Source organism: Babylonia areolata, chromosome 16 (genome assembly GCF_041734735.1).
Source record: "Babylonia areolata isolate BAREFJ2019XMU chromosome 16, ASM4173473v1, whole genome shotgun sequence".
In the NCBI taxonomy this organism is placed as follows: domain Eukaryota; kingdom Metazoa; phylum Mollusca; class Gastropoda; order Neogastropoda; family Buccinidae; genus Babylonia; species Babylonia areolata.
The window spans coordinates 23,216,653-23,233,315 of NC_134891.1; the positions used below are offsets into that span (position 1 = coordinate 23,216,653).

The following is a 16,663-nucleotide window of genomic DNA, read 5'->3' on the forward strand; positions in this document are numbered from 1 at the left end:
GAATCGGGGTCCATTTGTTTGTTTGGTTTTCTTTGGGCCAGTTTTGTCAGTGTTGTGTTCATGAAAACAAACGAAATTTGATTCCTTGGCGAAGAAATCTTGCTTTGATGTCCATTTGTTTTTTTTAGTCATGTCAGTTCAGACAGTGTTCAGTTAGAAAAGATTGTGAACAATATTGAGAATTTCTGTCTCAGAAGACTTTCTGAATATAAAATCAAAACAACAAAAAAACCAAAATCAAACAAAAGTAATGAGTGTGATTGATTCTTGTACAACTTTGCAAGCCCTTTAACAACAACAAAAAAAAGTGTAACCTTCAACAGGGAAGTGATTCATGCACATGCACCCACAGTTGCTTCCATTCATACCCCCCACCCCACGCCTCTTCCTCTCCACCTCAGTGCTTACTCACTGACTAGTTTATTCTGAGCTGTAATAATTAGCACACTTCTGCACACTCACTCATGCACCTGCACACACAATACACTCTCTCTCCCTCTGATGTGCGCATACACACTGACACACACACACACACACTGACTCGCACAAATGAGGGCAGTACTGCCAGTAGTTGAGGTGTTGCGCGGAAAACAAAACTGCAGTGAGGGAGGAAGTGGTGGTGGTTACAGGATCCTGATGACAAGTGGGGGGGGCTGTGGTGGGGAAGGGGGTTAGAGTTGTGTATACATGACACACTGGCAGCTGGTGGCAAGTGTCGTGTGACGCTGCTGCTGCTGCACCATGGGCAGTGTACACGGCTTGATTGCATTGTTGTTCATGAGGGAGCCCTGTTGCTGACTGGTCCCCTGTGCAGCCAGAGCTTCACTAGAACTAATCTGTCAAAAACAGGCGATTACTTGCATGTCCGTCAGAAAGTGGTGCGTGTCTCTTGTCACTGGAATGTGTAGGCAAATAATCATGGAATGATTTGCTCTGGTGACCTGGATGGTATGGTCCAGATGACTGTCAGTCTGCTGTAAAGTGTGTTTTGTCGCTATGAGATAATTGACTAGTACTGTATATGAGTGCAGTTGTGTTGAAATCGTAATGGGCTGAAATGAAGGGGTGTGAAATGATTTGAGAATAGGGCATTGGTGTGTTGGATTTAAAATCTTAGAAAATTAAGGTGGTTGATGGTAGGGGTGAATTTTGATCTGAGTAAACAGTGACCCATCACCAAAACCAAAGATATGTATTAACAGCATGAATGTTCTCATGTACGCACACACAGACATGCATTGAAACACACACATGCATGAATGCACTGACACACACATGCATGCATGCATGTGTGCACACAAACACACACACACACACGTTTATGATTGTATATTTGTATTCAAATTATGAAGATGAAAATGATAACAGACTGAACAGATTTGATTGAAAGATACAGTACTTGGTTTAATTTTCACATGCTTCTGCTACACACTAGCCTTTGTTTTTGTCCCCCACCGCTCCCTTTTTTCCACAAGTGGGGGACAAATATGTTCCTGTCCTGTTGTATTTTTTTACGTGGTGATGTACTCCACAGTTTGTTGTGCAAAATTGAAATACATGGACATATTTCCCTGGATATGCACATAAAAAGATATAAATCATCAGGAAGCAGGAATACAAATAATGTGGGGAAACGTGCAGCAGCTGGCTGATAAGTGGATTGAGTTGGATGAAAGATGCACAGATGGTAAGCCCACCCTTTTGCGCCATGATTAAGTTTTGGTTAGCCCACCCTTTTGCGCCATGATTAAGTTTGTATGTTCACTTGTGTCTGCATGACTACCGAGTTCAGTTTAGAGCAGTTGGCTGATACTATAAAGGTCAAAAGTTAAGGTTGTGGTCAAGACAATTTTTTTCTGCAGACGTCTGTAGTGTTTTCACAAAGTTTTGAGCTTTTGAAAAGATTCTGAAAGCATCCTTTGCGACGTTCAGCTGCAGACATGACCAGTGTGATTTTCCCATCAGACTGAAATAGCCCCTTGATGTGAATAACAGTGAAGGGCTATGGGCCGATAGAGGTTTAGTGTGGAGGGTGACTTTTCTCATTCAGCTCACACACAAAGGTGAATGATGCAGGCAGCAAGGTGTGTGGAAGGCATCTGTTTTTTTGTTAGGGTTTTTCCCCTCTTCCCTCTCCTTGACTTCTGTTTGCACAGTGACAGATACCTTTGTTGCCTGTGCTCCTTTCTTATGTATTCTCACTCCACCTCAGAGTGTGCATGCATGTGTGTATGAGTGCATGTGGAAGATACATTTTAAGGTCTAAAGAAATGGCTGGCAGAGCAGTGATCTGATGTTGCTTGTCAGCTCACGTTGTTATATCAAATAAATGCAAAACAACGTCATAAATTCATACAAAAGTCAGACCAAAAATGAAGAGTTGTAGTAGCATTGGTATAATTAATGTGTGTGTGAGCTGTGCCTGCTTGGAGAATTCCTTGTGTAGGAGGAGAGAGGTGAAGAGGATAGTTTTTAGCCAGGACCAGCGGATTTGGATGAAAAAAAACTGGTGTTTAAAAAAGTTTGAGGAGTATGAAGATCCACAGAATTGTGGGCTGCACAGAGCTTGAATTCTGTTGAACGTTCAGTGGCAGAAAAAAAATTTGGAGATGGGTTGCAGTGTGGTTGTAACAGTTACATGAACTCATGATAGAGAGAGAGGGGGTGGGGGGTGCATGGACTGATGGAGAAGTTTTATATGTAGCCGTGTTACTTGAACTGAATGGTTCTTTTAGGGGACGGACGGTACAAAAGACTTCAACTAAATGATGATTTACTGTATTAAAGGATAGACAAGAATTCCCGCGCACAGGCCAGGAACATATAGAGGCCAGTCACAAATGGGTTTTTCTATTGTTTTATTTACAGTAGTTATGAGAACATAAGAAAAGCTAAGAAGAAGATATAAGAAAAGAAGATAAGAAAGAGAAGACCTAAGAGAAGACAGTGCCTGGAATGACACAAACAAATGTCATTAGCACAACATGTCGGCACAAGTGAATAATAAAGCACATGTATACATATTACATGGAAAGACTACCACTTGGTAGTGCATATGTGTGAAGACCAAACACTGACATCAAATGACATTTCAAATACATTTAAATAGTGCGGTTAAAGTGATTTAAGTTACACAGATTTAGTGAAAGTACACTGACAGTATAGATTAGGTAGAGCTTATACTGTGTCAAAGTGACTCAAATGAATCAGTTTATCATGTTGCACTATTCTGGAGTAAGCCGTATAGGAGAGAGCATGATAAGTAAATTACAGTTAATAGGCTGATACATATCAGGTGGTTCTAACCAATAACTGATATTAATCCAACACTGTCTTGTAATCATGACAGAATACTACACACATCTTAGAGTACTGAGAATCAGTGAAACACTGTAACCTTCATCAGTGACAGCAAATGAGAAAGAACGTGTCATATGCACTCAGTAGAATATTCTCGAACAAACTGTCAGTGTCCAGAGACGTCATTTACTGTGACGTTAAAAAGAATCAAGTGGAACACTGCTCCAAGCATATGACGACATGGCAATTATTTAGATCAATCATAGCTGAGCTGTGACTAACATGTCAAAGCAGTAACTGAACATACTCATATGAACGCAAGTACTTTGTTGAACAATACAGTTTACAAATCAACACATTCTACACACTAGTACATACAGCGATACGTAGTGAGATGTTAGCCGTTGTGAGAACACACACGACACACACTCACACTGCCCACGACACAGCAAGAGAGAGAGAGAGAGAGCAGCTCTGGTCAGATGACTGACCAGGTATAAAATGACCACTCATTACTCGCTCTGCCAATTTATGCAGGTTAAGTGAACTGCAAAGACAGTCATGTGTGCTGCAATGCAGATCGGCACAAATCTGGCCAAATCTGACAACAACTGTGTTTCTTACAAGGTGTTCAGTGACAGATTTCTAAATGATTCCTGAACTGATTTACATCGGATAAGTTGCAAAAGAAAGAGCTCAACACCTACTTTATAATGAGTATAAAATGAAGTGTTGATTATTTACGATAAATTTATAATCTTAATTTAAGTCACCTGAACAGGGTCAGTTTTAACAAGCTCGTCACTGAAAATTACAAACTGCGTTAAATCAGTTTAACGTAGGCAAACATAAATGGAATAGACTTAAGATGGAATCACAACGATTCTGCCAGTATATAATACTTGTAGTTTACTGATCCGACTAAAGATATATTAAATACGGTGGTGCAGAAACACAGATTTCAGCTCAGCCAATAGCGTACCGCGACGCGACGCGACTGGTCGAGCCGTGAGTTGGTTGTCTGGTGAGGAGGACAAAATGATGTAAGCGGGGAGTGACCTCACACATATTCTGCACCTGGGTTAGTTGCAAAAACTGTTGTCTGCTAATACAGTTTGTGCATGAGGCAAACTGATACAGCTTGTGCGTGAGGCAAGTTTTGGAGCAAGCATAGCGCTTGGTCACATATACATTTAAGAAAGGACTTGCCCCCATGACAGACAGTTCATCAGGCTAGACAAAATGCTGCTTCCATATTCATGTAAATGTTTCTGGTGGGGAGAACAGGTAGGTTTGAATTGTGGATTTATTTGAAGGTTGTTTTGGCAGCCACATGTGATCATCAGTCATATAATAAAGATGTGTTGCAGTTATTGATTGATCTTTTGACACTATGAACTGGTTTGATTGTAACAACAACAAAAGGAAAACTTTTTTCTGTAAACAGCTTTTCTGTATTTATTACTGAAGCCACTCTGTCCTATTAAATTTTAGTTATTACTAGCGCCACCACGTCTGTCACTGTATTAGACCATGGGTGTTCATGTGTGTAAATGTCAAAAACATTTGAGGATTGCCGTGAAAGGCGTCTTATCTTTCTTAGCGGTATGCCGAGTTCTGCCCCTTCCCCCTCTGCGGACAAGCTCAGGGTTGGGGACATAATGTAGAGTGACAGCAACATACGCCGGTATTTCCTCCTACAGCCCCTGTGGTAATGAACTGTCCTGTACGGCGGTGACAGGAGGGAGGGGATGGAACCCCCCTGGGAATGGAGGACACAGGCTGCACTGTGGCTGGACCCACCTTCCTCCAGACCCCTGTCGATAAATAACCCCTTCTTCTGGAATTGACCTAAGCCTCCTGGTTTTCACTGCGCTATCGTTTATTGTGCCGAGTGAAAACGATAATTGCAGCGGTTGTTTTCATGGGCGGTTATATGAGAGAAACAGACTGTACACACAGACACAAGATGGTAACCGTGCGCGTGCAGTAAGTAACCTGAGCGCCGTCCACTTAACTGTTGAGTGAAGTGGCTCAGCCCCTGCATCACAGTAGGGCCCAGAGACAGTGCTCTAAACTCAACTTCACTTCACTTCTCTGTAGTGCACTCCAGTGAGGCGGAATGGTCTGTGAATAGGGCCCAGCACAAGACCTCAGCAGTCTTTGCCATCTGTGGTGCTGTGTGCTTGTCGGGGTCTCGTTGTGTGCGCGTCTGTGTGCGCGCGTGTGTACGTGCGCGTTCTGTGAGGCTGCGAGTGGAGAGGGGCTGGCTCGTGGCGCTCCGTGTTGCCGGTGCTGAGAAGTGCTGTTGGTGGAGGGTTTCTCTACCTCTGGCTGCCGTGCCCAGGCCCCGTGCGCATCAGGCCCAGCATGAGAATAGAGGTTGGAGGTGCTGCTAAAGAATGGAGGAATATGCCGACCACCGGAACTAGCAAGTATGGGTTCAGTCGCCGTAGAAACTACACGGTAGGTCGTGGCCGAGTTTAATGTGTCCGTGCCTTTTTTTTTACTTTATATTTTTGAGGTAAGCAGTGATGAGTTGGGTTGGTGAAAATCAAAACAGACGGGGGCCCGAGGCGGAACCCTGAAGGGAGGCTGTATCAGATAATGTATGTAAATGCGCCAGTCAGGGAGGAGGTTAGGCCTGGTACAAGGGCATCCAGAATGTTCTCTCTCACGCAGCCATCGGACCCATGTTCACGAGCTCTTTCTAAGAGGCTATTTCATTTTGTTCTCCGTGCTCCTTCCTCAAGCTTTCCATTCATTTTGTGTGATAACCATTTCTTTGCGTTCTACGCTTGTAAGGAGTCTGCTTCACCCCCACCCCACCCACTTCCTCACCCGACAAGCAGAGTGATAAGGGGGAGGGAGGGAGGAGAAGGAAGCAGCCGCGGCCAAACGTGGGGGAGGCTGCGTGCTTCACAGAGATTCCATTTCATGTCGGGCAAAAGTGGGGGGAGAGAGGGAAGCGGCCATGTTTCTTGCTCCACACTGGAGATGTCTGGGATCTAGACGTGCGTCCTTTCTGTAGGTGTTTCCAGTGCCAAGAGCAGGGTACGCGACCTCATGCGACGGACAGTTGATCCATGTCCGCCCTGAACTGCACTGCTTGTCGTCGTTGTTGCTTCTCTTCGCCGAGCGGGCATCCAAAGCCATCCGGCGTTAGGCTGTCACAACGAAACCAACACTTGCTCTGTCAGGTGTGGCAGCACGTCTGCCGTCCCCTAGTTACTAGAGTCTGTCTGTGGAACGTAATATGAAGACTATCTTTGAACAACGTAATACAGGTGTAAGGAGGGGGGGGGGGGGCGGGGTATGTACACCTCTTTGAAAGGAGGTGGGTCGGGGTGTGGATGTAATGCATGAGTAATAATAGTATTGATTGAAAGGGGGGGGGGGGGGTGAAGGCAGTGGTAGGTAACCCTTTTCCAAACCAGAGAAGATAGTGTGTTGTCTGTCTTATAACGCAAGCCACTTTTCTACTTGAACAGCACAAGGTGTGAACAGTTCAAGCTAATCATCTTCTTGTTTGTACTCCACCAGCTTTTGAAAAATAAATGTTGAAGACTGGTGTGATGGTAAGACAGAACGGGATGTTCAGAATTGATTCTGTCCAAGTCATTACAGATACATTACGATAATGAGTTCGTTGAAATGACGTACAAGACCAGAAAGGGTTCCAAAAATCATGTGGACGCATAAATATAACAGTGCTGAGATGGGGGCAAAAAAAATACATGAAAGTAAGAAGTAAGGGATAGGATGGTGATACAAAAATGACGGTATGGCTGTTTCATTATCGTGAAATGGTTTTCAGGGGTTTGATTTATGGCCTGGGCGACAAGCACAGCCTCATTAATTTAGGAAACTGCCTCAAAAAAAAAAAAAAAAAAAGAAACGTTTTTCAACAGTTTTGGCCTGCATGTATGGATCAGGTTGTAGTTAAGATATTCTCCACCTTCGATTCCTGTCTCTCGTGCGCGCATGCGCTTCCCAGGTCGACCCTTCCTCTCATCCCTGCGTGCATTTGCGTTATATAACTGCGCGCGCGCACACACACACACGCACACACACCCTTGTCAGCCAGTTTGTCTCTCTGGCTGCCTCTCATTTCTCTCTGAAGTGTACGTGCGCGCGCACAAACACACACACACACACACACACAACACACACACACACACACACACACACACTACGCAGGTGTAAGGCAGTTTTTGTGTTGTTTTCCTTCCTTTGTACATACTTTCCCCCTTTCTGTCTCAGGAAGAGAGTGAGATCGGTCTTTATCATGCAAGTCTATCATCCGAAAACAAAAGAAGAAAATGGAATAGAGCCCTAGCACAGAAGGCATGCGGCCAGCGTTTTGATAGGCACGGAACTGACAGAGTGGGGCAAATTTTAACTGTTCCCCCCCCTCCCCCGTCCCGCCGCCACATGCCAAAATTAAATATAGAATTCAGCTGGCATGCATCTGCTGCAGCGATTTTTTTAAGTTAAAAAAATATATATATATATTTTTTATTTTTTTTAATTTTTTTTTAACGTGTTCAATTATTTTTCTGTTTGCTTAGCGTTGGATGCTGTTGAAGGGGTTGAGACTTGCACTTCTGGTCAAGAGTGTCAGCAGAAGTGGTCTTTTCCCGTTTCGATATTGGGTTAGGTTCAACACGCTCTTGACCTCGATTTTCTCACGGAGGACACCCCTGTGGGAGAGGGGAGGGAGGGGGGGGGGAGTCTGCCGTCGTGAAAGAGGAATTAATATGACACGGCTGCAAGTTCGTGTTGCATGCTCACGTGTTCCTGATTTGCTTGTCATGTGGAAGTTGATTCCACTTGTCAACACACACAACGGTAGTACACAGCCCGCTGCAGACGAGTCAGTTGTTTTTGTTTTTTTGTACAGAGGGAGAGAAGAGCGAAGTTACTAGTAGGCCAACGGGGAAACGCGTGTAGGAGTAAAAGGAGGGGTGTGGTAGAGGTGAGGTGTTGTTGTCGGAGTACCCTTGAAGAGTTGCGTGGAAGAGGAAGGGGGTTGGTAGGGGGGTGGGGGTTGGGGGGGTGTTGAGGGTCTGGCAGGCATTGTACAACTTCCAAGTTGCTGCAAGCAGCACACAGCAGCATCAGACAGGAATGTCGGTGGCCGGGTGCCAAACTTTACCGTCGCTGCTGCGTTGTTCCCTGTGAGAAAATTTCGTGTTCCCCTGTGAGTCAGTTCCAGGCTTCACCCCTGCTCTGTGGGATGAAAGCTAGCTCTCTGGTTTGATGTCATGGTTGACTCATGTTTACTTACTCATGTTTGCTGTAAGACCGTTTGGAAACTTTTGAGGGATCATTGAAAAGCCGAGGGCTTCCTTGTGGACAACAGAACTCGCCACAGCTGCTTACACCATTACAATACACCCGGCGCCCGGCCTATCTGTCTTTACTTCACCTGTCTTTTGTTTAGGGAGGGGGGGGGGGGCAGAGAACGTGGGGAGGGGAGGGGAGGGGGTCACTAGAACCTTGAACTGTCCCAACCCTGGCTCTTGGGTTATGCAGCTGATCAATGAAAATGACAGCCTATCCTATCCTGCTTTGTTCACATGATCCACAAAAATATTTCATGGCATGAGGCGTTACTTAATTAAAGTAATGGAGACAATCCAAGTCTCCAAAAAATATTTGCTGCTGTTAAACACACACACACACACACACACACACACACACACACACACACACACACACACACACACACACTTTAATGAGTGAATAGATCAGGAAATAGATATATAAAGAAAACAAAAAAAAAATAAAACAAAATCAACCAACAAACAGCAGACCCATCTGTATTTATGAGGTACAACTAACAAAGGAAGAAAAATTAAGAAACTTGGGATTTTCTCCATATTTTTTTTCATTGCTTAGTTTACATCATTCATGCAACGAACAGCTGACTGCAAGCACACATGTGCATAAACCCTTACACATACAATCAGTTAAACAACCCACACAAAGCCATGCATTTGTGCGTACACAGTCATCAATACAATTGGATACATTCTCCATACACATAAGAATTCAGTAGATGGACCCTGAAGTTAATAGGGTGTCATGGGTATCTAGATAATAAGATGGAAGGGAGGGGGGAGGAGAAAATATCTTTTACAGGATTTTTTTTTTGGATTTTTTTTGGATTTTTTTTTTTTTAATAATAATAATATATCCTATCACTAAAGTATATTAAATGATGCAGTATTCAGGTTGATTATTCTTGTGTGGGATTGGTTAATGAGAATCATATGATTCATGCTTGTAATGTGATGAAATATGAAGATAATTTTCTTTGTTTTCTGTGTTTTGCAGAATTCTTCCAACAACAGTTATTTCTCTCATTCTTTTCTTGCACAGTTCATTCATTATAGTGTCTTGTTGTCTGTGGTGTCTGTAATTACTGAAACATTTCAAGTATGTTTTTTTGTTGTTTTTTTATATATATATTTGTCACCTTTTCCAGGAGTGTGTGCGTGTGTGTACACACAAATGTGCCTGCCTTTGTGTGTGTATGTGTGAGTGTGTGTGTGTGTGCATGCGTGCGTGTGTGTGTGTGCGTGCGCATGCATGTGTGTGTCTGTGTCTGCGTGAGTGCACTTCATGTATGATATTTTAGAGTCTTGGATTTTTATTGTTCGTGTAGGTGTATTGCAAGCGTTTTGGTTTTGTTGTGTGTGTGTGTCGTGTTGTATTTTAAGTTGGTTCCTGGATGGATGCATGTTTTCCCTGTCTCCAGTGGTGCTCAACTCGGTACTTACATTCATCATGTGTCCTGCTAGTTCAAAATGTTGAAGATGCTTTTGTCTGGCTACAGCCATGCAAGTCTTTGAAAGATTGAGAGAATTCATTACCTTGTTGGAGGAAGGAAGGATTCTCCTGCTGTATTTCTTATTGTTCAAGTTTTTTTTTTTTTTTTTTTTTTTTTTTTTTAACAAATAAGATTTTAAAATGAAAGAAACAAAAGATGAAATAAATAAAGCAAAGGTATTTTTCGAATATGGCAGGGCCAAACTGTATTGTGGTTTTTGTTGTTTTCTACAGCACTGCTTTGAAGAAGTGCAAGTTCTTATGATTGGGCTCTCCTTAGAGTGTTATAAGTTTGTAACAGTAACACTCTTTTTCTTGTTTAAAAAAAAAAAAAAAAATTCTTTGGATTTGCAACTCCCCACCCCCACCCCCCACCCAAAAAAACCCAAACAAACAAACAAAACTTTTGATACAAGATGTTGTTGATCAAGGGAAAGAAAGAATAACTTTGGGTTATGTTTCCTGACTTCCAGACACAAGAAGGGGGGGGGGGGGGGGGGAGAGATAAAGAAACTAATCACCTGCAGCCAGAGTGTGTTCCAGAAATACCAGCTGTTGGCTCTTGTCTTTTGACTCTAGTTCAGCCAGAGTCCATCAAGAAGTGAAACTGAAAAGTGAAGATGCAACCGTGAAAAGCAGTGGTATGAATGAAGAGAACTACTGTGTACACAGAGCTGAAGAGAGCAAAACAATGGTGATGATAAATGAATAGCTCCAAAGGTGGGGGGGGGCTCATGTGGATCTTTCCAGGACCTCTGTAAGGGGGAGGGGTATACATAGTTAGATCACAACTACAGGAAGTGAGGGCATTTTTTTGTTTTTTTCCTTTGGAAACTTGTCAGGCTTTGGGAACCTTGTTTTGGGAGGACCTCTTGTGTTGGGGACTTCCTCTTCTCATACTTGGGTAGGAGTGTTTCTGTATAGATTTCTGTATTGGGGCTTTGCCGAGGGCTTTTTTTTTTTTTTTTTTTTTCCAGTTCGTGTGGGTTTGGTTTTGTTTTTTTGTGTGTGTATGTTTTGTTGTTGTCTTTTTAAGTAATTGTTGTTGTTTTTATACGTGTTTTAAGTATTGAGACAGACTTCGGTTAATTCAGAGGCCCCCAGGATCCTGGCCACAAGCTCTTCCTTCGCACGAAAGTCAGTCTAGCTCACCCATCATGTCTTCTGTCAGCTGGCAAACAGAGTTCACATGCCTGATGGACCCCCCCCCCCCTCTCCCCTCCTCCCCCCTTGTATTTATTTATTTATTTTAAAGTCTCTTTTCTGGTTGTTGCATTTTCATTTTCACTCACTGATTTTGGCTTTCTGCAAACAAATGTTGAGATGGAGTGGGTAGCTGGTGAAGTATATATATATATATTTATTTTTTTAGTTTCTGGGACAGATTCTTGCTGCATATTTATAAATTTATTGGGGGGGTTATTTTTATTTTATTTTATTTTATTTATATATTTTTTTTAAACCGATATTTGATATACTCTATGTTGAGCTCCATTGGTTATGAATGTGTGACTGTACAAGTCACTTCCAGGTTCCCATTTGTGCACTGTTGATGCTGACTCATCCCACCTGCATAGGTATTTTCTGTGTGTGCAGTTAGTCATTTGTGTGCGGTTAGTTGTTTGCTGCTTTATCAGACAATGGTTATGAACAAAAACGAAGGCTATTGCAGATATGCTGTTATTATGAAATGCCCTTGATATGTGTCTTTGATCATTATTTTGAGCCATAGTGTGTGGCCTTTGTGGCAGCCATTTCCTGATACAATTTGCAGTTTTGATCAGAAATCTTCCTTCCTGAGTCATGTTCTAACTTTTGAAATATAATCTATATTTTTATTTCTTCACTTTTAAAGAATTTCTCTTTTTGATCTTTTTTTTTTTTTTTTTCAATATAAATTTTTCAATAATTGCTTGAAGATAAAAGTAACCTTAGGCTTGATTAAAGATTGCTAGTTTGTTTTCTGCAAGGTAATGTAACATACATACATTCAAATTACAATAATTGACTACTAGTATTATCATTATCATCATCATCATCATCACCGTCATCAACTTCACTATGGGTATGAGCCATCCATTTTAATGTAATAGCACATCTCTGTTGTTGTTTTTGTTTGTTTGTTTTTTTTGGGGGGGTTTGTTTTGTTTTGTTGTTGTTGTTGTTGTTTTCATGATTACAGTTATCTGGCATTGCTCATTACAATGTAATCAAACAACATGTTGACTAATTGAGTAATCTTAACATATCATTATTTTAAAATCATCAGCTATATCAGTGTATATTAAGTATCATTTGTCATACCATCGACAGAACCATTCCATTTGTAGTACCATCATCCTTGTGCTTGTGCAAAAAAAAATGTTTCCTGTGTATTCCATTGAAATGAAGTTTTGCTTGTGTGCTGTGCATCAGTCATCTGTCCAGTGTTGGTACATGTCTGGGTTTCAGTCCATGTAAAGACGTTTTGTGAAAGTGTGCCATCCATCCAGTGTGTGAGATTGCATGTTGTCCTCGTCCTGTGTGGAGTTGTTTGCATTGTGGCGTGACGTGTGGTGCGTGGCGATGCGCATTGCCGTCACGCACCAGCCAATAATAACCTTGAATGTGAACACAATCTTGACCTTAGCCATACCCTTGCCTGTCTTTATCGTACATATCTGGCCTGCCGTCACTGGCAATCAATCAATGATACCACCTGGACACGCTCACATCACCTCAACCTGATGCCGATGGTACCTCTCCGCTACCTCTGTTGCGGGGGGCTCGATCCTTTTTGCGTGATGGGGGCTAATGCGTGCGGGGGCTGACTGCACCGGACTGGTGGCACCTCCAGGCTACGGAAGAGCGTGCGGCCAGTGTGGAAGATGATGAGGACGGTCACCTGATTTATCGCCAAGGCGACGTGCTGCAAGCCAGATGTACTCATCAACTCCGTAATTTTTAGTTGTCTAGGATCCATACGTCCCCTCCACCCTCCCCACCCCCTCACCCACCCTTCCCAAGTCCATTCTCAGATATGTATTTAAATCTTCCCCACACCCTTCCCATTGGCCAGATTTTCATGCATATATTCTTTCTTGGCATTAATGATATATGCTGTTAGTTAAGATGACTGTCAGTTTAGAGCAATGCATTTTTTTTTCTTTTTTGGATGAATGATTTTTTTGGGGAAAAGAGGAAATGTTATGCTACACATGTCATTTTTCACTTGTTTAAAGTGAAGCTTTTTTTTCTTACTTTCCTTTTAGCCCCTCGTGTTTTGATGTTTAGAGATGATATGAATGTTATGGGTGAATGCTTTTGGATGATGGTAATGATGACCAGTATTGATTGATGACTTGTGCTTACATCTACAGGGCAGCCTGGGTTTTCTGCTTCTGCTGTTTAGTAGACAGGTGGCAGCAAACTTCTTATCTTCCAGATTTGCGGAGGAGGCACTGCAAACTTGCCTTCCCCCTCCTCCCATGTTCACTTTTTGAACATGATTTCATTTTGAAGAAAATGAATACAGCATTCAAGGGTCAGGCAAGCAAGAATTGCAGTAAAGTAAAAGAATCATGGTACTGTCTTTATGTTTGGAAATTTTACTAAAGTTGAAAGTGGAAAACGAACATCACGGAAATGGAAGCGTTTGCATGCCATAAACATTATTAAAATATGCCTCGCTCGTTGGAGAGAATTCGGCGTTTTACCTTTTGTGTGTTGGACCGTCGTGTGAGAAAGGAATCGCCCAGACTGTCCGCCAATCCTTTATGTCCAGAAAACTGAACAAGACGTGCAGGCCATGGTTATAGATCTCACATTTTGGTGAATCAGTGATCAAGAAGCTTTTGTTTGCTTCGGCAAGAGGGGGGAAGAAGGTTGCTGCCACTGGGTAGAAGGTCCAAGCTGGTTAGGGAAGTGATGGGAGTAGTGGGAGGACGGACTGTAACTGAGGTTGTGTTTCCACAGATGAAGTGGTGGCCACCTTAGGCGAGGGCACCTTCGGCAAGGTCGTGGAGTGCAAGGACCGCAGAAAGTGAGTACAGTTACTACTACCTTGCTGGATTAGCGTGTGTGTGTGTGTGTGGTGTGTCCTTTGTGATGTTGGATTTGTGGTGAATGGTACAGTGGTGTTGAAGTCTGTTTGGGTTATTATTGGTTTTAGTTGTTGAGTTTTTTTTCGAAAGAGTTCTGTGTAGAGCAGTGGTTGGGTGAGTCGCTCTTAGTCTCACTGAAAGTAGTTCCAGAAGGGGGTGACTCACTCTTACTGCGTTAGTCAGAGTTCTTTGTAGAACAGCGGGTGACTGAGTCGCTGTTAGTCTTACTGAAAGTAGTTCCAGAAGGGGGTGACTTGCTCTTACCGTGTTTGTCTGAGTTCTGTGTAGAACAATAGTTGACTGAGTCGCTCTTAGTCTTTCTGAAAGTAGTACCAGAAGGGGGTGATTCGCTCTTACTGCGTTAGTCTTTTCGAGGTTGTGGTTACAAGGGTGCGCAAGAATTGGTGACTGTTTCATAGTCGGATTGGAAAATTGCTTCAGATGACATGAATGTATGAATACAAAGAATCTCTGCTCTCTCACTCTCTCTGACTCTCTCTCTCTCTCTCTCTCTCTCTCTCTCTACCCATCTCTCTATGTCTTCCCCTCCCACCCCCCAATCCGCTTCTGTCCTCAGCTCCTTTCTCCTCAGGGCATTGTGGAAAAAGCATGTTTATTTGCTTATCTCATTACTTTGCCTGCCTGAAACACAATTTTGTTTTGTTTTGTTTCGTTTCCTCCTTCTGTTAATCTTTTCCATCCCCTCCCCTTCTTTTGCCCCTCTGTCTGTCTGTCTGTCTGCTGCTCATAGTCGAGGAACTGTTTTGCTTTGTAGTTAAAACTAGAATTCTGGATGCTTGTTTTCTTCTTTCATTCTTTAGTTGTTGTTTTTTTGTTGTTTGTTTTTTGTGTGTTTTTTTCCTTCATCTTTTTGAAGTTAATCATTTTATTTGGGGATAACATGAGAATTAGGATTATGCTACATGTCATTTTTCTTGTTAAAGTTAATGTTTTTTTTCTACTTCCTTTTAAGCATCTGTGTTTTGATGTTTAATGATATTCAAGTTATGTGAATGTATTGGATATGACATGAACCAGTATATGGACTTGTGCTTATCATTCTCAGGGCAACTCTGGGTTTTCTTTCTTTTTAGTATACATGGAGCATACTATTCTTATTTCCAATTTGCGGAAGAACTGCAAACTTGCTCCCTCCATGCTGTTCACTTTGATATTCATTTTGAAGAAATGAATACGCATCAGGGTCAGCAAGCAAGAATTGCAGTAAGTAAGATTGTAGTCTTATTTTGGAAATTTTACTAAATTCGAAAGTGAACACAACATCACGAAATGAAGCGTTTGCATGCATAAACATATTAAAATTCCTGTCTTGGGAACATTCGGGTTTATACCATTTTGTGTAGGAACGTCGTGTGATAAAGGAATCGCCACTGTCGCCAATCTTATGTCCATAGAAACTTAACAAGCGTGCAGGCCTGGTTATGATCTACATTTTGGTGAATCAAAAGAAGATTTGTTTGCTGTCGCAAGAGGGGGAGGAGAAGGTGCTGCCATGAGGTAGAAGGTAAGCGGTTAGGGAGTGATGGGGTAGGGGGGACGGACTGTACTGAGGTGGTTTCCAGTGAAGTGGTGGCCTTAGCGAGGGCACCTCGGCAGGTGTAGGTGAGACCGCAGAAAGGAGTACAGTTACACTACCTGGGATTAGCGTGGTTGTTTAAGTGTGTGTCTTGTGATGATGGATTGTGGAATGGTAGTGGTTGAAGTGTGGGTATTATTGGTTAGGTGTGAGTTTTTTTCGAAAGGTTCCATGTGTTGGGCATGGATGGGTATCGCTTTAGTCCACTGGAGTGTGTGGTTCCTAGGGGGTGCCTCTTACTGCTTCGAGATCATTGTAAACAGAGGACTGGTCGCTGTTAGTCTTAGAAACTTAGTTCAGAAGGGGTGAGTGCTCTACGTTTTGTCTGATCGGGTTACAATAGTTGATGAGTCGCTTTGGCTTTCTGAAAGTAGTCAGAAGGGTGTGATCGTCTTGTCGCGTTTTTGTTTGAGGTTGTGGTTACAGGTGTGGCATTATTGTGTGTTTGTCGGATGGAATTGTTAGATGCTGAATGTTATATACAAAGATTTGCTTTCCTCTCTTGACTCTTTCTCCTCCGTTATTTTCCATTATCATTCCTTTCTTCCCACCACCAATCGCTTCAGTCCTCACTCTTTCTCAGGCATTGGAAATAAAAGCAGTTTTTGTTTATCTCATTACATTGCCTGCCTGAAACACAAATTTTTTTGTTTGTTTCTTGTCCACTTTAATCTTTTCCATCCTCCGATTTTTTGCCCCTGTACGTCTGGCTGTGTCATAGTACAGGACTGTTGCTTTGTAGTTAAAACTAATCTAGAATGTTGTATCTATTTTTCTTAGTTGTTGTTTCTGTAGATGTTTGTTTTTTGTGTGTTTTTTTCCTTCATTTCGATAATTTATTCATGGA

General features: G+C 42.4%; 1 protein-coding gene across 1 annotated transcript in view; it reads left to right on the plus strand.

Annotated features, from left to right (window-relative positions):
• The window catches only part of LOC143291240 (uncharacterized), a 63,807-nt gene that overhangs the window by 14,432 nt on the left and 32,712 nt on the right, over positions 1 to 16,663 (plus strand). Inside the window, exons 4-5 of the mRNA XM_076601025.1 lie at positions 12,974 to 13,058; positions 14,092 to 14,158. Coding sequence (XP_076457140.1) covers positions 12,974 to 13,058; positions 14,092 to 14,158 — 152 coding nt within the window. The remainder of the gene's footprint in view (positions 1 to 12,973; positions 13,059 to 14,091; positions 14,159 to 16,663) is intronic.